Source organism: Zootoca vivipara, chromosome 2 (genome assembly GCF_963506605.1).
Source record: "Zootoca vivipara chromosome 2, rZooViv1.1, whole genome shotgun sequence".
Lineage (NCBI taxonomy): Eukaryota > Metazoa > Chordata > Lepidosauria > Squamata > Lacertidae > Zootoca > Zootoca vivipara.
The window spans coordinates 83,826,626-83,850,119 of NC_083277.1; the positions used below are offsets into that span (position 1 = coordinate 83,826,626).

At 42.9% G+C, this 23,494-nt stretch overlaps 1 protein-coding gene across 1 annotated transcript; it reads right to left on the minus strand.

Moving 5' to 3' along the window:
* Positions 1 to 2,906: 2,906 nt before the first annotated feature.
* On the minus strand, positions 2,907 to 10,424 carry LOC132591651 (G-protein coupled receptor 54-like). Its single transcript, XM_060271048.1, has 5 exons — positions 10,121 to 10,424; positions 6,286 to 6,410; positions 5,937 to 6,072; positions 4,853 to 5,091; positions 2,907 to 3,272 (listed from the first exon to the last, which is right to left on the minus strand). Exons 1-5 carry the CDS (start codon positions 10,422 to 10,424, stop codon positions 2,913 to 2,915), a joined length of 1,164 nt encoding a protein of 387 aa, XP_060127031.1. The 3' UTR covers positions 2,907 to 2,912.
* Between the last annotated feature and the right edge of the window lie 13,070 nt (positions 10,425 to 23,494).

Genomic DNA, 23,494 nt, shown 5'->3' on the forward strand with positions numbered 1-23,494 from the left:
TTCTTCTTCCTCCTCCTCCTCCTCTTCTTCTTCTCCTCCTCAGTCTCACTCACCTCACAGAGTGTTTGTAGTGGGGGAGGAAGGGAAAAGGAGATTGTTAGCTGCTTTGAGACTTCTTAGGGTAGTGATAAAGCGGGATATCAAATCCAAACTCCTCCTCCTCCTCCTCCTCCTCCTCCTCCTCCTCCTCCTTCTTCTTCTTCTTCCCTTCTTCCCTTCTTCCCTTAGATTCAGGTGGGTGGCTAAGGCAGCTCGGAAGGGCCCTTGGGCAAATGCGCACATGTACAATAGTAGAGGCTTGGCTGGAAAACTTGGGCCACTATGAGCTGAGCAGCCATTAACAGATAGATAATAAAGAGTTTCAGCAAGACAGAGAAGTTACTGCCTTTGAATATAGGTAGGAGGCACAAAGTCAGGTCTGCCTGTACCGCATTACCAACAATAGTGCTAATTTCTGCTATTACAGTGGACCAGAAAGTGCGAACTGATGGGCAGGGGCACCAAAGGTGCCAATATGTCCCTATGGCTCCACAATTACACCAACGGAACTTGTTACCTGGTTTCTAAAAGTGATCCCCATCCATGCAGGCATGAGAAAACAACTGTGAATTATTTTCATTGAATTTTCTGTAATGGTGGTTGAAACTGAAGAAAATGGTTTTGAGGGCCAGATCTTATTCCACCTTAACCATATGAATTTCCTCTCCCATGTCCTGTCCCCCAATGGAGTTCAAACCACACAATGAAGGATATAAAAAGTTTTAAGGTTTTGCATGACTTTTAGGGACTGTCCCCTTTATTTGAGTGGTTGGCAGTGTTAAAATGTGTTCAAAATGCATTTCAAATTGAGATAAAATCTGGATAATATGCACTGTATTTCTGTTTAAATTGTAGTCATTATTTCCAAACTTGCATCTATACACATCCTCTTTTACATGCAAATTTAGAAATAATGACTATAATTTAAACAGAAATACAAAATACCTCGCCATAGTTGGGAAGTCTACAAAACTCGGTCTCATGATTATTCTTTTCCAGCTGATGGACTTCTTTGATGATATGAAAGTGGCCTCCATAGTTATTGCCTGTATAATTCTATTCTTTTTACTGTGCTGTTCTGCTTTTATGTTTGGGTTCTCTTATTCTTCTTTTAATGTGTTTAAAGAAGAAGAAGAAGTGTTGTGTAAACTCCCTTGCAAATGAAAGATCAGACATAGGCTATAAATATTTTATAAACATGCAAATAAACCACTTACTGGCTATAGGAAATCAGGTACAGTACCTGCACCTTTAGTTGTTCTGAAATACCTTCTCTGTGGGTTGCAAATATGTTAGGCACATTAGCCAAGCAAGCCACAGAGAATATGCTCCAGGACAACCACAGGCACAGGTTTCCAATCTCCTGTTCATGTAATCCCTATGCTATTGACATAACCCCACTTCTATGCATGGTTTCTTATAAATCAGTCCTACTGAATCCAATGGGTCTTACTCTAAGTAAGTATGCATAGGATCTCAGACTTACCCACTGTGATAAGTAACAGTAATGGCTAGTGCACATTAGAACTGGCAGGAAAGAAGGCAGAGAGAGTAATAGTAGGTGGAACTAGAGCCAATGACCAGTGTAGCAAACCAATTCTAGTTCTGCCCTCTTCCTCCTCCTTCCTCCTGAATTATACAAAGGGCAACAGGAAGTTGATGGGCAGAAACAGATGCACATATATGCACTCACGAAACCCCACATGGATTCTTGCTAGGACCTCATGCATATGACCTGCAGCACAGTAAGAAGGTTGACTAGGCTTGCCATATTTCAAAAAGTAAAAAACCAAGACCACCCAAAACTGTTGAGCTTCTTTAAAGGAAAACCCGCATGGCAGCCCTAAGGTTGACTACTTACATCTTAACACAGTGTTGACAATGGCTACATAAAAGCAGTTCTTCTTTGGGCACCAATGTGCTTAGATTGGACCTTTTTAAAAAATGTACATTCCAGATTAATTGGGTATTAACAGCACAATCCCGGGCATCTTTACTCGGAAGCCTCACTGCATTCCCATATAAGCAATAGGACTGCAACCTGAAATATCGACCAGTAGGTGGCCCTTGAGAACACAGAACAATGTGCAGAATGAACCCACCAGGAGGAGCAATAGATGTTGATAATGTGATTTTCCAGAACTTCAGATGAAATTATTGTGGCTACTGCTCACTTCAACCTGCCTACACAACACCTTCTAATGAGAATGACAAGAAGGAACATTTTGTGCTTTTTGACCTCTGGATTATCCCATCTTCAGGGTAGGAGAAAGGTGAAACATCTTGAAAGGAGGTTGCTACTATCTAATGTCTGTCTGCAGTGGTATGGACAATGTAACCTATGCTGCTGGCCCTGTGGCAGTGTGGTGTAGTGGTTACAGTGTTGGATGAGTAGAACTTGGGAAACACAGGTTTTGAATGCATTTAAGCCTCGGAGAAAATGCAGTTTGAAAAAGCTTTATTCTTACATTTGAGGGTCCAGGGAGTGGATAAATCCAAGATGGAGCACCAAACACAAAACCATGTGCTGAAGAAGGCAGAGTAGAGTCATGTTATCCACTCCACAAACAGAAAAAGAGAGACTTGCTTCTGCCAATCTTGTGGCATAGCACTTCAGTTCAGATTCCTGCATCATTTAAGTTAAAACTAAAATCCACAATCAGACCTTCCCTCAAGTCATTATTACTGTGTATAGATGAACTAAAATCCTTAATGTTCTGGTTATTGTATTGAAATAACCATGAATTTCTCTCTGCAAGACCCTTGATGGCTTACCGGTCATCTTGCCCTATCGTCTTTGTCCTTCTCAGCATCCTTTGGCAGTGCAGACCAGGCAGAATCGTTCATGACGGAAGCCAGGTCAGGCGAAAGGGTTAAGTTCCCTCCATGACGAATTTCACTTCTGCATTGCGGCAGCCTGAGTGCACTCCGTTGTCCCCAACCCGCTGCCGGAACAGGAAGGGGAAAGCCTTCTTGAAGGATTTGCGGAAGCTGTCTCCCATGAAAGCGTAGACAATGGGGTTGAGAGACGAGTTGGCATATGACATGCAATTGGCCCACGTCTTGATCTTGTAGGTCTCATAGTTGGCTTGGAAGTGGCGGTAGAAGCCCTGGAAGAGCAAGTAAAGCTGGATAGGACCCCAGCAAATGGTGAACAGCAGCACAATCACCACCACCATCTTGGAAATCTTGGCCCTCATGGCAGCTGAGCGCTCAGATATATGTTGCACCTGCTGGGACTGAACAGAAAAGGCACAAGTGGTCTACCCAGTGTAAGAGAATAGGAAGAGCCCTGGTGGATCACACCCAAGGCCCATCTAAACCCAGCATCCTGTTCTCAGATGCCTATTGGAAACCTGGAAGCAGGACATGCGTGTAACAGCACTCTGCCCACACAGCATTAGGAGAGAGGGAGGTCCACTTTCTCCATGCCATGCATAATTTTATAAAATTCTATCATTTTTTTTAAACTGAAAAGTCCCCAATATTGTAACCTTTCCTCATAGGGGAGCTGCTCCAACCCCTTGATCATTTTAGTTGCCCTTTTTGGAAAGTTGCTACACGATAAGAGAATAGGGGAGGAATCTGACGTCCTGCTCTTCTGCTTGTTCCATCAGTGAAAGCGTTTCAGCTTAGCAGGTGGAATGATCCCCCTCTCTCCTCCCCACACGCCTTGTTCCAAGGGTTCTCCCTACCCCCCTACCGACCACCCACCAAACAGGAGGCCTGGAGGGGAGGCAGGAAAACCCCATTATGCAAGTGATTATAATAATCATTCATTCATTCATTCATTCATTCCCCACCCATTCGGCTGGGTTTCCCCAGCCACTCTGGGCGGCTTCGAACAAAATATTTAAAATACAATGAAAATTAAAAATATAATAAATATCAGTCCTTGTGCAGGACTTATGTTGACAGGATTAAGACCTTTAGAGGGCCTAAGCACTTAAAAGATTTTGGTGCCCCCATATATATCTTATTCAAAACATAAACACGTGAGTCTTGGTGGACCAAGTGGCAGTTTACCAATTACCAGATTTTAATTTTGTTAAAATTAATTTTCTTTTGTTGCATATCATTAATCTCTATTATTATTATTATTATTATTATTATTATTATTATTATTATTATTTCTTTTTATTCTTGCATAGATAAATGTAATTTTTTCATTTATTGTGGAGGCCATTTTTCCCCAGCTGCACCATATGGCCCATGGTTAAATCCAGCAATGGAAAATTTCTGCCGTGCCCCCCTTCCCTTGATGCCCTAAGCACATGTGTCTTTTGCGTAATGGTAAATCCTGCCCTGTTAACAGGGCTTGTTAGTTGACTCCTACCCTAGGTGTTTAGTACTTTGCCTGTCTTTTAGCAGTTTGGTATAGATCAGGGGTGGCCAACTCCCAAGAGACTGCGATCTACTCACAGAGTTAAAAACTGGCAGTGATCTACCCCGTTTTTGGGGGTTCAGGTCAAAGTTGTTGAACTGTTTTTAGGAAGGAGGAAGGTCGATTTTGGGGGGATTCGGGTCAAACTTGTTGAGTTTTTTCAGGGAGGAGATAAAATGTTGAGCTTTTTTAGGGGAGCCACATTTGTTCAGCTTGTTTGAGAGGAGCCAATGATCTACTAGTGATCTACCACAGACGTCCAGTGATCTACCGGTAGATCACGATCTACCTGTTGGACATGCCTGGTATAGATTTCATAGGCCTCCCTTAGATTAGCGAAATTGAAAATTTGCCTGTAACATGTATAGGGTGACAGAGTTGTGAAAGCTCAACAAGAAACAGGGCGACCATTTCTGTCCACCGACTTACCTGGTAATCATGGTCCATGGGTTCCACCACAGGGCGCCCAAGGCGCTTGAGCATGATAGAGTAGCAAAGGCAGATAGTGAGGAGGGGCAACAGATAGACAGCCAAGAAAGTGTATAGAATGAAGATGCGCTCCTGGCTCTTGCTTGTGAATGCCTCAATACAGTAGGTGCGCAAGCCGTACCAGTAGCCGACCTCAGTGCGATGGTACACAGCCATGGGCAATGAGAGAATGAAGGAACCTAGGGGGTCAGAGATACAGGTGTCAGGTTCCTAAGCAGCGATGCTCCATCTTGTAACCTGCAGAGATCAAAGCAAAACCTGCAGAGATCAAAATAACGTCAACGAGCAACAGTAAACAAACTAGGCCTTATCCGGATACCATGTGATTAAGGCAGATTCTGTTTTTTAGTAAATAGGAGTGGGCCTGTGAAGAAAAGGCGAGACCAGGATTTTGACAGCAACTGAAGTGAACGTTAGTGCCGGGGAAGACACTGGAACCCCCAATTCTGCTTATTTCTTAATGTACTGCAGGATGTTAATTAACTTCCCAAAGTCATTGTGTTTCTGTTATCAATACTGATTTATGAATGGTTACTGCACTCATCTTACACACATGTGTGCTTTAAATAAATTATGGCAATCTGTATTTGTTGCACCCCTTTACTCTCTGACCTCACTGTGTATGATTTTTCTCTATAAAAGGTTAAAAGAAAAAAGGTAAAGGACCCCTGGGTGGTTAAGTATACCCACATGTAAAAATACCTGCTAACAAAGGGTTGCATGTCATGCATCTGATGAAGTGGACTGTAGCCCATGAAATTAGCCATTTTTGGTAAATAAAGAAGTTGGTATTAGCATCTAAGCAAGTACCAACTTCTTCTTTATTGACCAAAGTAAATACGTACACCAAAGAGTCAATAAAGAAGCTGGTACTTGCTTAGATGCTGAGTGACAAGCCTGATGCCAGGAATACCAAACTGGGTGGGTTAGGATTTACGTTTACCTGGCTCCTCCATATCAAGCAAGCGCCAGCCCCTTTCTTCCCCATAAATTTGTGTTCAGAGACTTAGGTGCCCTCACTCACCAATCCAGATCGCAAAGCTGACTGCCATGGCTACCTGGGGGGTCCGATAACGGAGTGATTGCAGTGGGTACAGTGTAGCATAGCAGCGGTCCATACTCATTGCCATTAGAGTGATGCACGTAGCCTGCACGGTCACCTGGTGAGAAGAGAAACAATGGGCAAAGGGAGACCATATGAGCTGTTCCTGTAGACTTCAGCACACACATCCACCCCCTTCATGGGAAAGGCGCTGTTCCCAAGCACATGTGTATGATATACAGTGCACAGACACCTGCCCTCACTTCAACACACGTAATACCATAAATCCACAAAAATATCACACATAGATTCTTCCACCATTCAAGCTCACCTGCTGCAAATAGTTGACGAATTTGCACATGAAGTCCCCAAACACCCAGCTGGGGAGGGGATAGAGTGTGGCGGTGAAGGGAACGCAGCACACTAAGAAAATGATGTCAGTGGTAGCCAGGTTTGCTGCAAAAGATACAGAGTCAACATCAGCATGGGGATAATAGGCGCAATAAAGATCACACGTGTGTGTACTTGAATCAGTATTGGTTGTAGTGGGAAGTCCCTCTTACTGCCTCCCTCTATCTTTGTTGTTGTTGTTGTTGTTGTTGTTGTTGTTGTTGTTGTTGTTGTTGTTGTTGTTCAGTCGTGTCTGACTCTTCATGACCCCATGGACCAGAGCACTCCAGGCACTCCTGTCTTCCCTTACTGCCTCTCTTATTAATGACAATCCAGTCAAATGGGTGACATATAAATAATAAAAAGTTTATTATCGTCACCATCACCATCACATACAGGAAAAATTTATAAAAGATTTCTGTTTACTGAGGCATGTTATGGCTGAAAGATACTGCTCCTGGAAACCTTAAAATGGTATGGAAGATGGAGCAAGCTTGTTTTCTACTGCTCTTGAAGGTAGGACTTGAGGCAATGGCTTCAAGTTACAAGAAAGGAGATTCCGACTAAACATTCGAAAAAACTTTCTGGCCGTAAGAGTTATTTGGCAGTGGAACAGACTCCCATGAGAAGTGGTGGACTCTCCTTCCTTGGAGGTTTTTAAGCAGAGGTTGGGTGGCCTTCTGCCATGGATGCTTTAGTTGAGATTCCCGCATTGCAGGGGGTTGGACTGGATGACCTTTGGGTCCCTTCCAGCTCTATGAAAGTTTCTATCATTTGCTGTGGAGACATGTGGTTGTTTTGAAATGTTTTTACTTATGTTATTCACAATTCCTTTGCTTTGTGGTTTACTGCTCTTTTAGGAAGAATTGTGGCACTTAAAATGAAATAAATAAACAATATTCTGCTTCATGTTGCTCACTGCATCCAGAATTTTGGAATAGTGGCATTTCTGATGGTGCAGAATAAAGGAGCATTGAGACCAGGGCTCTTGTTGCTAGTTACTCCTCTGGTATCTTTGCACAGTTCCTGTATAAATCTGCTTCCAGAACTGCAAGTGCAGGTGGTGCTGGTGTTTTATTTCCTATCAATAGCCCTTTAAAATTGAGCAATTGCACCATGTATCCCTATACATACCAGGATATTTGAAGATATTTGGTGAGCCAACATGACAGTGATGTGGGATCGAGGATTGGAGTGCTCATTCTGTGATATTTTGGCAGTGGACAGAGCTGGACTGTAATTTTAAAATAAATGTTTTAAATAAAATTATCTAATTAAAAAAGATACTGGGATATTTAATGCACAAAAAATAGGGCTGAGGACTTCCAGGTGACCTGTTTATTGAGCATTCACTCTGATTTGTTTGCAGAGGGATTAGAAAATGCTGGTTCCTGGGCAGTTAGATGACCTTGCATCAAAGCAAGTGTTATCCCATCACTTTCCCATCACTTTCCTTATTGCAAAAAAGTCCAGTCTTTGGGGGAAGTGGATTTGTCGCAAAAGACCACTCAATCAGCTAGAACCGTGCAACCTGAAATTGCTAGTACTGTATGTGTCTGAATCCCACCTGAAAAAGTGATAGTGTGAAAGTTCCCCGAGAGCAGATTACAACCAGTTGGATGCAGCTTTTGGTAAAAGAATGTTAGAAAATAGTTGCATTCATGAAAATGGAGAATGGGTCCAGGGTATAATAGGGTAAATCTAGGTAAGAAGGAGGAGGAGGATCACCAATAACAGACCCCAGTAATGACGGAAAATGGGACTGGAAAATAGCTCAGAAGAGGAATAGTATACAACTTCTGCCTAGACCAGTCAAAAAACCATTTTTGATGCGATACAAGCCTTCACACTAATAATGGAAAGCCTAACAATGATTGTGAGATGGAAAACAAACTAAACTAGACAATGCAAAATACTGGGAGTCTTCACACACTAAGGAAAAGCAGAGGGCAGGGTGGTGGATCGTGGTAATCAGACAAAAGAAACATTTTCTGTGCCAAGGACTGCGAGTGGAAATTTCTCATCTAGACTCACCAAGCTTTGCTTTGGATGCAGACGCTGACCAGCTTCACACATTATATTGGCTGAATCCCTTGGCTAGCTCAAGGAAATTGAAAATGTGAAACCATGGGGAGCTTCCCTTTATACTGTCTTGGCCGAACAGCTGTAGTATCAGGCAGCAAATTTGCATCTCTGTTTAGCTTTTCAAAATATTTGGAAGATGTTTTATCACTTCTCATTTGCTGCCTTAGGGAGGAAGGGTAGGATATAAATGTATAAACAAACTACTTAAATTAAAGCTCCAACCAGTGAGTTGTAGATGTTTCTCAGGCAGTTTTAAAATAGAAACTGAGCACAAAAGGTAGGGAATCCTCTTGCTCCCAAAAGCATAATGTGCCTGTTGTACTGTGTACCTGTTGCTGTTGTGTACTGAATTTGTATCTAGCACTGAGATACCTGTGTGTTTTGCCCCCTCCCCTGGTATCTGTTTAATGGGTAAAATGCTTGCTTTTTAAAAGAACAAGCTAGCTCAAGGATGGTGAACCTCCAGCCCTCAAGCCTAATTAACCCTGTTACTTTGGCTCATGAGGCTATTTCCCTCAGACTATGCCTGCCTGCTCCAAACCTGGAATTGTATGTGGAGGAAGGTAAGGACACGTTTCAAAAGAAACATTCAGGAGCTTAAAGTGAGCTCCCGAGGGTTCCTTTGCATGTTTTCTCAGAACAGAGTCCCACTATATTCAATGCTGGACTCAGTGGGACTAACGTCTAAGTAGACACTATAGCTGTGGCACGCAATCTAAATATGTTGATAGTACATGGAGAGCTATGAAATTGTGAGAGTTGTTATATCAGGGTGCCAAATTTGTATGATAAATAATGGAAGAAAGAGATTACCGGTAAGTAATATACCAGTTTGCAGTATTTTCTATTGGTAAATCAATGTACATCTTGAAGATAAATTATACCCGTAATTATTTTAAAGTTAGAGCAAGTGTACGGAAGAGACCTGAAGAGCATAGAGAAGAGTAAGATTCTCTCGTCACTGGAAGACCTCAGAGCAAGTTAGATCCTAGGAACTGTGCAAGCAGGAGGCTACAGGTCACTATTGACCATAAATGTACTCTTAGAAGCTTAGAATTACGTATAAGGTTGGAAGGGACCCTGAGGATCATCCAGTCCAACCCCCTGCAATGCAGGAATATGCAGTTGCCCCATATGGGGATTGAAATTGAACCTGCAACCTTGGCATTGTCAGCACCATGTTCTAACCAACTGAGATATCCAGCTGGATGAGAATCAGTTTAAAATGAAAATGATGGGTGGGTATTTTAACCATCTGTCTGCGAAATTAATAAAATGCAATCAAGACAATTCATTAGTGGTGGGAGGCTGACCAATAATAGATAATACTTTACCACACTGGGTGGAGAAGGCATGTCTGGCAAATTCACTCTGAGGTTAGTTTTCAACAGCCTTTCCTGTCCTGTTTATGTTATGGAAGAACTGGCAGTAACAATGGGGAAGGGCTGTGCATATGAAATATTCCATTAGCAATCCTGTTTAGGACTGATGGGCACTCTCTGGCATAACAGGATCCTAAAGTCATGTCCTGGCACTGTGACATGTGGCAGGTTGATGGAGATCAGAGAGGAGAGCTGGAAGAAGTTTTACACTCCTTCTCCCCCCACCCCCACCCTGACACCTGTCAGCAGTCAAGGTGGTCATGGGGCAAGCCTAGAGCACAGGAAAGCAAGCAGGCCGGGTTCACTCACCAATGTAGAAGTTGGTGGCTGTGCGCATCTGGCGGTGCTTGCTGATGACATAGATGACCAGTGAGTTCCCCACCAGACCAAGCAGCATGATGAGGGCGTAGAAGACAGGTACAAGCCAGGCGTCCGTCAGAAATGGGGGTGAGGTGTCCTCCTCTCCACTGCTGTTGAAGATCCACAGCTGCATCCCAACTGGAAGGGCACCATCTGTGCTGGGCCCAATACTGCTAAGCTCCATCAACCAGGGTGTGGTGGGTTCTGCTGTCCCGCTGGACCAGGCCTCAGAAGGCAAAAGCTCAGCCTCCATTCCTGGAGTGAAAGGGAGGACCCACAACAACCCTACCTGGGCAGCCTTCCTTCCTAAGCAACGTGGGTGGGAAGCCTTACTAATTTCTCTGAAAGGAGAGAGAGAGAGAGATGATGCAGCAGGGACTGGAGCAACTACTGATGTCCCAAGGGTGATCAATTTCTTCTTAGCCACAGGAGAGAGGGGTGTGTGACTTGCAAAGTCCTGGCAGAAATAGGGTTGGCTGCCAAATGTAGGGAAAGGATACATCCCCCGTTAAACTTCAAAGCTTAAGCAGGCAGGTCTTTGGGTGGAAGGAAAAAACAATTAAGAAGCTTCCTAAGGTTTCTCCAACCTTTCAGGCTCAGGGGCAGTAGCAAGGTGATGCGGCAATTATTAGAAGTGGGGTTGGCAAAAGAGCATCTTTTGCGCTGGTGGGTTCTCTCTGAGTTGATCCCATTATTCCTGCAATCCTTCTCCTGTGCCAGAACAGAGACCCCCTTCACCCTCACCTGCACCACAGCGTGCTGGCAACTCTCTCTCCTTCTCTCTGCCTGCCCTTTCCACTACGCTGGGGGGTCCAGAGCTCCTTCCTGTACCAACTCCTTCTTTTCCACCCGCCTCCTTTGGCTCAGCATCCTTCCCGGGACTTACCCTGACCGACGCTGGGCTCTGCACCCAAGGAGAGGCACAGCAGGCAAGCTGAACTTGCCGATGAGGGGAGGAAGAGGCGGCTCTGATTGGCTCCCAGGGATGCAGTCCACAAGTGCGCGGGGGAGGCTTGAAGATGCCCAGTCCGGGACGAAGGGAGCGGCAGGCAAGTGCACAGCAGAAAGGATCCACGCGATGCGTGCAAGTGTTTGGCAGAAATGAAGAATACCATCCTCTGTCTCACACGCCGGCTCGGCTGCAACCCCTCCCGCAGAGCGGGAAAGCAGAGGCGAAAAGAGAGCGAGGAGATCAAACGTGGACGGTTAGAAATGTGAGTCTGGCGGACGGGAGGACTCCAGAGGTCTCCCTGAAAGTTCTTCCGTGAGACCATAGAGGCCACTATTTTCCGTGGTCCTCTCTGATTTAAACCGAGGAAGGAATCACAAGCATTACTTCTTTCTGCAGAGGTACGGAACTGAACCAACGACGTGCAACGGGTTGACCCTGGGAATCCCTTCCAACTCTACAATTCTATGAATCCATGACACAAAAAGCTTTGCCCGGTTTTTCTGCATGTTTGAGTTCTTTGACAATTTGAATGGGACTGTGAGTTATTGGGTGAGTGGGGGAGGGTGATTTTCCTTTTCAGCATTTCTGAAAACTTTAGGTTAGGGTTAAGCACACTATCCTGCACTATTAAAAATGAACAAAATCTTCGTTTTATTTGCAAAACAAAACAAAACAAGTACCTAAAGCTCAAGAAAACCCATTTAAAGAAAAATAAATCTTGCTGAGTTCCCTGCTCCCTTTTAAATAAATGACTTGCATTTCAGAAGGACTCACGTTCAAATCTGGGCATCTTCAAGTGAAAGCACTTCAGCAGCAGGTGATGGGGGGAAAACTTCTTCTGCAGATCCTCCAATGTTGTGAGACTCAAAGTCCCATCAGTTCCAGACAGCATGGCCAGTGGACAGAGATTATGGGAGTTGCAGTCCAAAACGTCTAGAGGACACCAGGCTGGGGAAAGTAGGTGTAGATAGACAGTACTGAGCTACATGGACAAATGTTGGCTCCTTCCCATTTCAGAGTTGTGAGTGGGAATCTCTCATTTGCTTAAACAGCCAAAACACCTATAGACCAGCCTTCAACACCTGCTGTGCTTCCCCCCCCTCTCTTATAGTGAATGGGATTATATAATGAGGGGGATCCTAGGTGCCCCTCCTGCCCCAATCACAACAAGCCTCTGAGGGTACATCAAGCTTGGAAAAGGTTGACACCTTCATGGCCTGGCACAAATTGAACCTAGTCCTCCATTGTTTGTATCCAACACTTGATCCGAAGGGATTCTCAAGCTTCTGATACTTGAAGCAAGGTTTGGAGAAGAGCCCTTCCCATGGTACACAGGGAGAGGGTCATCTTCTGTTTTATAATTAGGGAATGAATTCATTATAGGGACCACCTCTGTTTGGGGAACAAGGCAGACCTAAGCAACCAACCTCAGCCAGGTCCTTCAAAGATTTTTACATGCATTGGCTCTTACTTTTGCTACTCCACTTATTTTGATAGTCTCATCCCCTCCAAATGAGTATTTGTCCTTCACCCCTGAGGCATCTGCTTTCCAGCCTCTTAACTAATATAAGAGCTTTATTTTTCTTTTCCCCGCCACGCCCCTCCATCCCAAATATCTCCGGTTTCTATAAATGAAGAATGATTGAATGAATGAATAACCATCTAGAATAGCAATCGTTCTCAGGAAGAAGCTTATCTTCTCTCTTGAATGCTTCTGAAAGGTATGAGTGGCTTGGCTTCCTGATATAAAAATGTCCAAGTGTTTCTTTATTTGCTTTTCATCCTAAACCAATTTTACCGAGAGATGAATGTCTCATCTCTTTTGGGGGCTGCTCAATATTCTCTTCTTCATTTGCTAATAAGGCACAGCATTCTCTTCATCCATTCCCTTCTATGATTTCTTTGGAAGAGCTTTTCACAGGCCTCTTAGTTCCAGTGCCATGGTGACACATGCTGGCATAAAGACCTCAATAAGCAAAGAGGCACTAAGGATGGGAAAGCACACAATGAGGCAGAGCCATATTGGTAATGAAGTATAAGGGCAGGTGAAAGGGTGCTTGAATGAGGAAGGGGAAGAGAGTGGGAAAATAACAAAATGGGAGGAAGCCAAGGACACAGTCCTGTTCTACTCTTGGACCGCATTCAACTCCTGTTTGCTGTGCACTTACTGCATCTCCACTGCTGGGTTTTTAATCCATGTCCGCACAGCATGATCCAAAATGCATATGTATCCTGTACTGCTGGTTGATGCCTCATTTATCAAACCAGCTTCACGCTGATTGGATTCCTTAAGCTGTTACTAATTCATCTCCGGTGTGTAAACAAACAAAAATGAACCTCATACTAATTAAGCTGTACTGATGTGAACAGCTGGTGGGGAGGGGAAGAGCCGTAAAGCACCCCAGGGGGAAAACAATTGTGCTGCACTGTAAGGCGGCAATGTGAACACACCCTTGGTCTCTGTCTCTCTCCAAAGCTTGCTTATGATGGAGCTTCTCTCTGCCTTCCTCAAGTTAATTTAGTACCAAGGTGCATAGCTGCCAAGTTATCCCTTTTTTAAAGGGATTTTCCCTTATGCTGAATAGGCTTCCTCACGAGAAAAGGGAAAACTTGGCAGCTATGCACCTTGGTTCTAAATTAACTTGAGGAAGGGTTTGCTTTTGATGGAACTTCTCTTCCTCAGTTCCCCTCAGATTAATTTAGAAACAAGGTTTCAAAGCAAATACCTGGCAAGGACTGCTATGGCTACCACAGCTACCCTTCCAAGAAGCTCAAAGTTGCATGCTTGATCAATTATTATTCTCAAAGAAGCCTTGTGAGCTGGATTGTACTGAAAAAACAGCAGCTCCCTCAAAAGGTTTGTGGCTGAGTATCATGAGGACTTGAACCTTGAATCTCCCCACTCCTAGTCTGCCCCCTGTAGAGACTGGATTGCCGCACTGGATTGCCAATGCCTCATGGATTGCCCAAACTCTGGGTCTCTCTGATATCACCATCTCTCAATCTAGATCATTGTAAATGATGGCTCAGTCCCCAGACCTGCATGCCAATGTACCTACTGTGAGAACAGATTCCTGGATATTCTTGAGCCCCTCCTGCACCTGGGATTAGAGAGCATGTGTCTTGCAGGCTGGCTTGAACATCAACACCTCTGGTCTGGTCTATGCATAGAACAGAATGAGATAGTACAGTCTTCCTGGGCTGAGCTGGGGAGCCTGTGGTCCTCCAGATGTGCTTAGGCTACAATTGATAATTGTGAGTCGAGTTGATCACAGTCGCTTCAAACAGCTGAATGCTATGAGTATGCATTCATCTCATATTCAGAACACACCAATATGACTTGGCCCTACAGTATCTCTGATCCAGAGGTGTAGTGCAGAGCTCCCTCACAGACCTTTTTGTAAAGTTGTTTGCATCATGATGTAAAGCCAGCAGGATAATTCTCAAGAACATAGACTCTTCCCCCAAAGAGAACAGCAGACATCTGAGTCAGAACTAATCAGCAATAAACACATTACCAAGCTGGCAAATTGGATGATTAGAAAATCAGCAGCCAAACACCAGGTGGGTTAGCAAGCACATCGCCTGGCATGACCGTCTCTCTGGAGAGGCTTGACTAAATTCATCTAAAGATAAACTCACAAGGAGCCTTTGCAACCCACAAAAGGCAAAAATGTTGTGTCCTCTCTGCATCATTGGAGTGGCTGAAAAGCACTCTGCCAGATAAATGTTGTTTGTTATAAATCTCTTGCCAGCTTAGATATCTATCTCTGACTACGCTATATTTTTCTACAAGAGCCCAGAGAACCATTAATTCCTGCCATAAAAATATATTCTATGGAGTGCATTGGTGAGGAGGAGTCCTTCAAACTCTGGTACTGAAGAGAGGGCATTTCCACAGAGGTTGGCTGAGGCAACCCTCAGAATCACATGCTGTTTGGCCTGCACAGTCAGTGGTGCCATAAGGACAGAAGTTCAGGGCCTCACCCAGCAGATTGGGAAGGAAAGCCCCCAAATTCGGCAAGATCGACTTACACATTTTGAAGTACATGAAGTAATACACATTGCCATCTAAAGAAGGGCCCTCATATAAGACTGTGAAGTCCAAGATTGCCTAACTTCACCACAGTTTTTACACACACACACATGAGAGAGAGAGAGAGAGAGAGAGAGAGAGAGAGAGAGAGAGAGAGAGAGAGAGAGAGAGAGAGAGAGAGAGAGGGCTTCCAGAGGTTGTAAAGAACAAGGGTAGAGCTTGTTTTTGAAAAAGAGCTGTTCCCTTTTCTTGGGGTTATCCAAGAAATTCTTGGCGTTCTGGCATAAGTTTAAGTCAAAAAGCAGCTTTAAAAAAATAGTAAGTTGCTTTCTAACAATGAGGCATAGTGTGGTGGTTCAATCTGTCGTACCCATTCTGAAAACTCACATTTTTGCATGGGAGAATAAAGGTACTTCGTAGTGATGTCATTGACTGGGTTTCTTTGTTTCTTTTTTGTGGGTGTATTCTGCAACATGTCATTGACACAGTAATAATGCACTAGTGGTAGACTTATATTGGGCCATACATACATCACCAGTCCACTTTATTAGCTGTTCTGCATTTCCAATTCTGAAATTAGAGCCAGTGTGGTGTAGCGGTTAGGGTGTTGGACCTGGAAGACCAGGGTTCAAATCCTCACTAAACCATGAAGCTTGCTGGGTGACCTTCGGCTACTCACAATCTCTCAGCCTAACCGACCTCACTGGATTGTTCTGAGGATCAAATGGAGAGGGATGAGAGCCATGTATGCCACCTTGATCTCCTTGGAGGAATGTGCATAATGTATATAAATGCAATAATAAATGAATAAATATGCACTCTTGCACAGCGAGAGTGAGGCAAAATTAAACTGAAACATTGGTAGTATTAAAAGGTACCGAATTTCAGTAGGAAGTTACAGAAACACACATTGGTTGGAAATGAAGCAGTATGTCCACCCAGAAACTTTTGCAGGTACAAACAGTGTTGAAAGCAGGATTGTGTATAACTGATACCGTCATGAGCACAAATAATCACAAATGCACACTTAAAAGGGCGGCTGGAGGCGCCATAGATTGCTCCTATGTCTAATTCTTGTCACATCTTGACTCTGACTGCTTCTGCTTCATATAAAATGGACCATCCATAAAATATGTCACACTTACTAAAGCCTTGTATTTAACACCCCCTTTATGCCTCTTTGACTCCTTCATTTGACAAATCCTTCATTTGTCATAGGTTTGCTGTTTCCTCCAACTCTTCAATATAGGCATAGCTTATGGATGATCCCGTAAAATGGCACATATCCTACAACATCACAGGAGATATTGCTAACTTCCTTGCCTTAATCACCCTAGACACTGTCCCCTGAGGCATCTCTGCACTTTCCTGGCTTCAGCCCCATAGCAAGACAGAACATCAGCGCCTTAGAAATAATTCCTGGGGTTTCTGCCTAGGCATGGAGACAGTGGAATCCTTTTGACATTCTCTGTGCCTGTGAGGCGGCTGTTATAAATAAGGCTGTTTAATTTCAACCAAATAAGAGGTAAGAGTTGAGAAGAGATAACTCATCCTAATTCAAGGAAGCCGAGAGACACAATTACCAAGTCTTATTGTATAATAAGATAGACTGATGTCCCTGCTCTCGGCTTACGTTGCTGCACACGTCAGCTAGTGAATGGAAGGAAAGAGACGGTTGAGTGCTTGGGAGATAATGAATCTCCTGGGACCATTTTGTTCACAGAGAGGCCTCACATCCCAGGCTCCCTAGGGCCCTACTGGAAAAAAGCAGGGCCTTATTCACAGGCAAAGAGCAGCTCTTGCTTATCTCCTGAGGCATCCTAGGGATGAAGGAATAGGACAAAAAAGAGAGAAGGTCATTGGCCTAGGACTAAAATGTGGTGCTAGATGGATGAATAGGCCGACTCCTTAAATGGGCAGAACCCTAAATTCCAGGGTTAAAATCTAATGACATGAGCACTATTTGCAGTCAGCACCTTGATACAGTCCCAAATAATTATTGTGAAACAATGTCATTGCAGGCATGTCCACCATCTGGATGCTGAGACTGCTGCCTCCATATCTTCCCACCACACCCATCTTAAGCTGAGCTATTCTCTTGTTTGGGCACAGCTGGTTTTTAGTGTCAGAGAATTAAGATGATCTGAAGGAAAACTGTCTTGTACCAAGATCTCCCAGGTGGGTGTGCATGGGTGGTGACTGAAGCTGACTCGTGGAAGCTTTATTGACTGCACATTAGTTAAAGGGCAGAGTGGGTGCCATTGTACTTTGGCCATTTCTTAGCTGCCACTTCAGTCTTCAACTTTAGAGTTTAGATATACAGGAACATGGTCCACCCTCATAGGCCGTGCTTCTGGGCTTTGTGTAAGAGTTGTGAATCTATTTGCCCATAACGGACATACCTTTTGATGTTGTAACCACAATGACCAAGGAAGCTAATGAGCAAACTTGGTCAAGGAATGTTGATGCAATGTGTGTGAATGTCCACCTCTGGATTTAGAGCAAGGGTCTTAAAAGCAGAATAGGGAAATTAACTTCTTCCAATGAGTTGTTTAAATAAGTGAATATTTATATTTGCTGTAAAAAAAAAAATCCAAATCTAAAGTGAAACTGAGACTGCGGTGTTGGGATTTTACTCTTTGATATTGCAGCTTCCCACAGAAGCAATTAACAAGTTGGCCGGAGGCCAGGAAGACTGAGCAAAGGGAGTTATTCTGCCTAGAGATATGGATCCTGGAAGCAGTTATGCTATTGGCTGAAGTCACCTATAAAGGCATGATGACTCATCATTCTCCTGTGGATGTTGTTGGAGTAGTGGTTGTTAGTTCGAGAGAGTTTAAGATCCATGTCTGTTCCTGTATATAGTAACTTGCACCTGCTATAAATAATAAATCTCTATAGTAAATCAAGTTACTAGTCAGCAGCGTTTTGTTCCTGCTTCATCCTGCCTGCTTGCAACTGATTGCTTCTGAACAGTCTGCGTGAGCTCTGCAACAATATAATACCCAACATGTGGTCCTTATTACAGATATTAATACTGTACAGCTTGAAGCAATAGGTTGAATAAAAACTGACTCCTCAGCATAAAAACTGTCCAGACCCAAAATACGGTTTCAAAGCTTTAACAACAGAACTTGTTCCAAAACAGAAACAAAGAATGAGATATCCTATTAGTTGCATAAAATCATGTGCTTATCCAAGCACAGGTTCAGCTTCTTACAAATATGTAATAACTACAAACAGACCTGAAATCAAAGGCCTGTCTCTCTCCATAGCCTTAATTACAGCCTTGAGCTTTTTTCAGGAGAGACACATTTGGCCGCCTTTGTCTTCGGTGGCTTGAGAACAAAAGCTCACTTGCAACTGCATACCTTACTCATGTGATCTAAGGTTAAACACCACATGAGAGCTAGCAGAGATGCATCCTAAGTTAATTATCAATTCACTGGGTGCTCAGAGAGCTCTTTAGTTTAGCTCAATGGAATTTTCCATGCCACTTTAGCAATACACATACAGAGCATATAAATATATCTTTGTCCATTTCAATGTACAATTAAACAATTACACTTAATAGTCCTGTGCCCTGGTTCCTAGGTGTAAGCACAATTGAACTCAATAGGGCTTACTTTTAGGAACATAGGATAGCTGCTTTATACTGAGTAAAAACATTGGTCCATATACACTGACTAACAGGAAATCTCCAGGGTTTCAGACAGGGACATTCCCAGTCCTTCCTGGAGATGGCAGAAACCAGCTCTGGGAGCTTCTGCATGCAAAGGAGATGTTCTACCACTGAGCTATGGCTTTCCCCCTTTTATCTCTTTTGAGTAGATGCACACGGCAACAGACACTTGATACTAATAATCCAAATCTTGAAGATGAAGAAAAACATGAAAAAATATTTTTGAGCTAGCAATATCTGCTATCAAGGTTATGGAATCACTACATTGGCATATCAAAATCTGCAAGAAGTAGAAACGGGAAAATGAGCGTGCAGTTTTTCAAAACTTATACACATTTGGTCTTCCTTCTTGAATTCTATGTGAATATACATTTGGTTTAGGCTTCATCTTTCAGTTTGTGTTGCTGTTTGAAAGCTAATTTAGTTGTTATTTGTTGCTTATTAAGATTCTGTGTTGTAATGAGAGAATGTGAAAGGCATGCCAACTGTGAAGATGAATAATTCAAAGCAGAGTGCTTTGTACATGTTCGCATGCAAATGTAAAACTTGCCTGGCATAAAAAAAAGACATTTTAGAATTTAAAAGGATGTGGAGTCATCAGCGCTTAGAGTACGTAAGAGTTGTACTGTTGTAAAACTTGTTGACCCAGTTGCTTTGCAACTGCAGGGGAAAAGTTACTCAGTTCAGAGCACAATTACTCTCAGGTGCTGAGGTCCCCCAGTAGCTACTACAGCCTGGAATGTGAAGCAGGGGCACTGGGAAGGGAGCAAAGCTCACTACTAATGGAGAGTCATTTTCAAGCAATTGCAGCTCTTAGTCTGGCAAGTGTCGGGAAGGTGCCATGGACTGCAATTGCTCAGAATGGTAATTCAGTTCTCTCCAAAGGTACTTATATGAAAAACATATAACACTGCCAAACTGCAAGAGAAAGGCAGGCTGTTTTCCCTTACAGCCCGTGTAATATTTTCATCCATCTCTGAGAGCCATTTTATATAGTATTCAATATGCATTTGCTTCATGGTATTCCTTCATATATCCTCTCAAGAGTTTTGTTTTGTTTTTTAAAAACCAATAATGCAGCATTTTGGAAGTTTATTTAGGAACTCATCCACCTCGTTCTTATTTTTTTTTTCAAAAGTGGCTGTCAAAGTTGGAAGGAGGGTTCAATTAAGTGTGTACCACAAGATATGGCTTCTGGTTCATGCAAAGAATTGGAAAGCTACTTTTCTGTTCCCCCGTTCCATGGAATGGCATTGTTGTTGGGATGCGATAGGTGCCCAGGGGAAACAATGGAAGAGACCTATTTCCCAGCAAGCTTTCCCAGCTGGATGTATAGCTGTCACTCAGTCATTTTAAAAAAATATTGTTTTAAAATTAATCTGCTGCTTATTTTCTGTGTTGCTTTAAACTATTTTTAGCTTCTTTGTGTATTTCTGCATTGCCTTAAAACGTGTGTCAGAGGAAATTAATAATAACAACAACAACAACAACAACAACAACAACAACAACAACAACAACCCCCTGCAGGGGTCACATACTTGGCATCCCTTTATGGATGGATGGCATTAAGATCTAAATATACAGGGGGGGGGATTCTTCTTTCCAACATTGGGTTATCAATATTCATGCAGCCGTGGTCACATACATAAAGAGATTTTTATATTTTGTTGGTATTTCCCTTCCTATGTTTCCTAATAAGAAGGCTTCTGGTTTTTTGACGGAAGTTATTTTAAACATTTTCTTCAATTCATTATGCATCATTTCCCAATTTTTTAAAAAATAACTTTACATTGCCACACACACAAAAAAGATTGGAATTCCCACAAAAAAGACTGGAAAATTAAGATAATGGAATATGCAGAGATGGCCAAATTAACAGGCAGACTCAGAAATCAGGACAATAACAAATTTAAAAATGAATGGGAATTTTTTATTGCATATATGTCAAAGCATTGTATGCAAGTTGATACAAAAAACATTTGCAAATATTATAATACTAGATAAAACCAGAGACAAATGGATAGAAACATAACTTGGACATGCATGAAATAACAACGAAATCTAACAATGAAATAATGGAACCATGGGGAGGGTAGAGGGAAGTCAAGGGATTGTAGAAATCCCACATTACACTAGTGTATTGATTCTATAAACAGTATGTAAAATGATACATGATTTTAAATTATTATTTTTCTTAATGTTTATTGTCATGTTTGTTATAACACACACACACACACACACACACACACACACACACACACGGTCTACATATACAGAGAGGAATGTCTCAGCAGTGACATGTTGACCAATGTGCTCTTGCTAAATCATCATCATCATAAATTTGTTACTCGCCTTCAACACAATCGTCTGAAGGCAATGCACAATCAAAGCAAGGAAAATCGCCAAAAACCCTAGCAAATATATTTCAAGCAAAAACAAAAAACATTACTATGGAACAGGCTTCTGAGAGCTATAGAAGTTGCAGGAGAAGCTCTCCCACAGACTGCAGTGACTTACTGAATATATTAGGAATAAGGTGGTCTCTCAAGTAACATGATCCTGAGATGTATACGACCTATGTTAGTACAAACAAACTAAACTTGGGCTGGTAACAACTTACGACATTTTCTACATTTGAACTCATATGTCTTATAATCATCAAACATGTTAATTATACATATATTTAAATCGGAATTCTGATTGTTAATGTGGGATGATGTTACTTTCTCTTTTATTTCTGTTACATTTGCAATAAATATCAATGTGAGGGTAGGCTTCTGTAGCGTATCGTTCCAGATTACAGCCTGGGATGGATATATTTTAGAATGATCATAGCTCCTTGTCCATAGAAAAGTAGCACATCAGGAAGAAAAATTTAGCAAAGCTCTATCCTTGAGAAACTGGGGTATTATAGGCAGGGAGCCTTTCAGTTTGGAAAACAATGTAAATGTAACACACACCTTTCCCCAGGTGGGTACAGTGAAGTAGTACAGTCCAGAATTCTACCGCATTAGTCTGTCACCCAAGTCTTCTTCATACATTACAATAAGCGGGATTGTGGCTGCTGACCTCTCTTTGTCTTCCTTTGTCTCCCTATTCATGTTCAGCATAATTTCAAGGAAAACCCCACTATCATGGGGTAACTAACATGGTGCTCTTCAGATGTTGGGAGTCTTGGGAGTTGTAGTCCATCTGGAGGCACCATGTTGGTTACACCTGACATACACAATAAAACTTTCCTCCATAAGGGACTCGGCTATACAGGTGCAAATGAAACATTTTAAGTGTGTTGTAAAGTGCATTATGCAAATGTGATACTAGATGGTGATGGTGAGCTATGGCAAATTCGATATATTTTTCAAAACTCTTTTTTAAAAAAGCATGTTCACGACGTGTTTTTTTAAATATGTGTCTTGATTCCTCCATGGACTCTCTCTATGACATCGGGGTCAAAAGGAAAGGCAAGGTCTCCTACTGCACATGCAGTCTGTACCTATATAGACTCTTTCACAAGTTATGTCAAAGGGGCATGATAGGAAGAGCAAGGGAAGTGGGCACCACTCTCTTCCGTAATCTGGTGAACCAGGTTCGCATCCCCACTCCTCCACATGCAGCTGCTGGGTGACCTTGGGCTAGTCACACTTCTCTGAAGTCTCTCAGCCTCACGCACCTCACAGAGTATTTGTTGTGGCGGAGGAAGGGAAAGGAGGTTGTGAGCCACTTTGAGACTCCTTCGGGTAGTGATAAAGCGGGATATCAAATCCAAACTCCTCCTCCTCCTCCTCCTCCTCCTCCTCCTCCTCCTCCTCCTCCTCCTCCTTCTTCTTCTTCTTCTTCTTCTTCTTCTTCTTCTTCTTCTTCTTCTTCTTCTTCTTCTTCTTCTTTCTTCTTCCTCCTCCTCTTCCTCTTCCTCTTCCTCTTCCTCCACACATTCATCATAATGTGTGAAGAAGGCTCTAAGTACTGTGTAGAAATGGGTGACAGCATACCGTCTTTGTCAGGACAGAACATGTTCTCAATTTATTTCTGAAGTGATCAGTCTGATAATCTGAAGAACTCGCTTCCACATATCCGGGCTGATGGAAGCATAAATCAGCTCTTGTGTTCCCAGTCTCAAGATGAGCAGCAGTTCAATATAATTCTGGAAAGGCTGTGGGTACATTTTTCTTTTCCTTTTCCTTTAGCACTTTAAAAGAGCCATTGGGATATGAGAATTAACCCCAGGCCACCCTTTAAACCCTCCATAGGCAGTACATCCCAGATTTGTTACAGGATGACATCCATCCCATCTCAACATACAATGTGTGTCTAGAAAGATCTGCCTCATGACTACTGTGAGGATTCACATATGTGTCCCAAGTTGTGCTGCAGTTGAAGACCTTTGGATAGGGAACAAATCTCTTGCCAGTGGCAGCAGGCAGGGCCCTGCAAGGTGGGTCTGCACCGCACTGGCCTCCCAATGCTCAAGTCGCTGTTGGTTACCAACACGGGGTGGTGGTGAGGTGCTAGAGGAGTAGCCATGGTCCACATGCAGCAGACGAAGCAACCTGATTGGTTCCATCATGGCTGTTGCTCCAATGGGAGCAAAATGGATTTTGACATTAGGATTGCTCCTCAAATAATTATTAAATTATTAGATTATCAGGAAAGGAA

What these genes read in the sequence shown, in the direction of transcription:
- LOC132591651 (XM_060271048.1), bottom strand. Translation starts at nt 10,424, where the DNA reads ATGGAGGCTGAGCTTTTGCCTTCTGAGGCCTGGTCCAGCGGGACAGCA. An exon ending in AGCCACCAACTTCTACATTG is followed by an intron (nt 6,411 to 10,120) that starts GTGAGTGAACCC and finishes TATCTTTTGCAG; the next exon opens with CAAACCTGGCTACCACTGAC. An exon ending in CCATGGACCATGATTACCAG is followed by an intron (nt 3,273 to 4,852) that starts GTAAGTCGGTGG and finishes GTTCAGTCCCAG; the next exon opens with CAGGTGCAACATATATCTGA.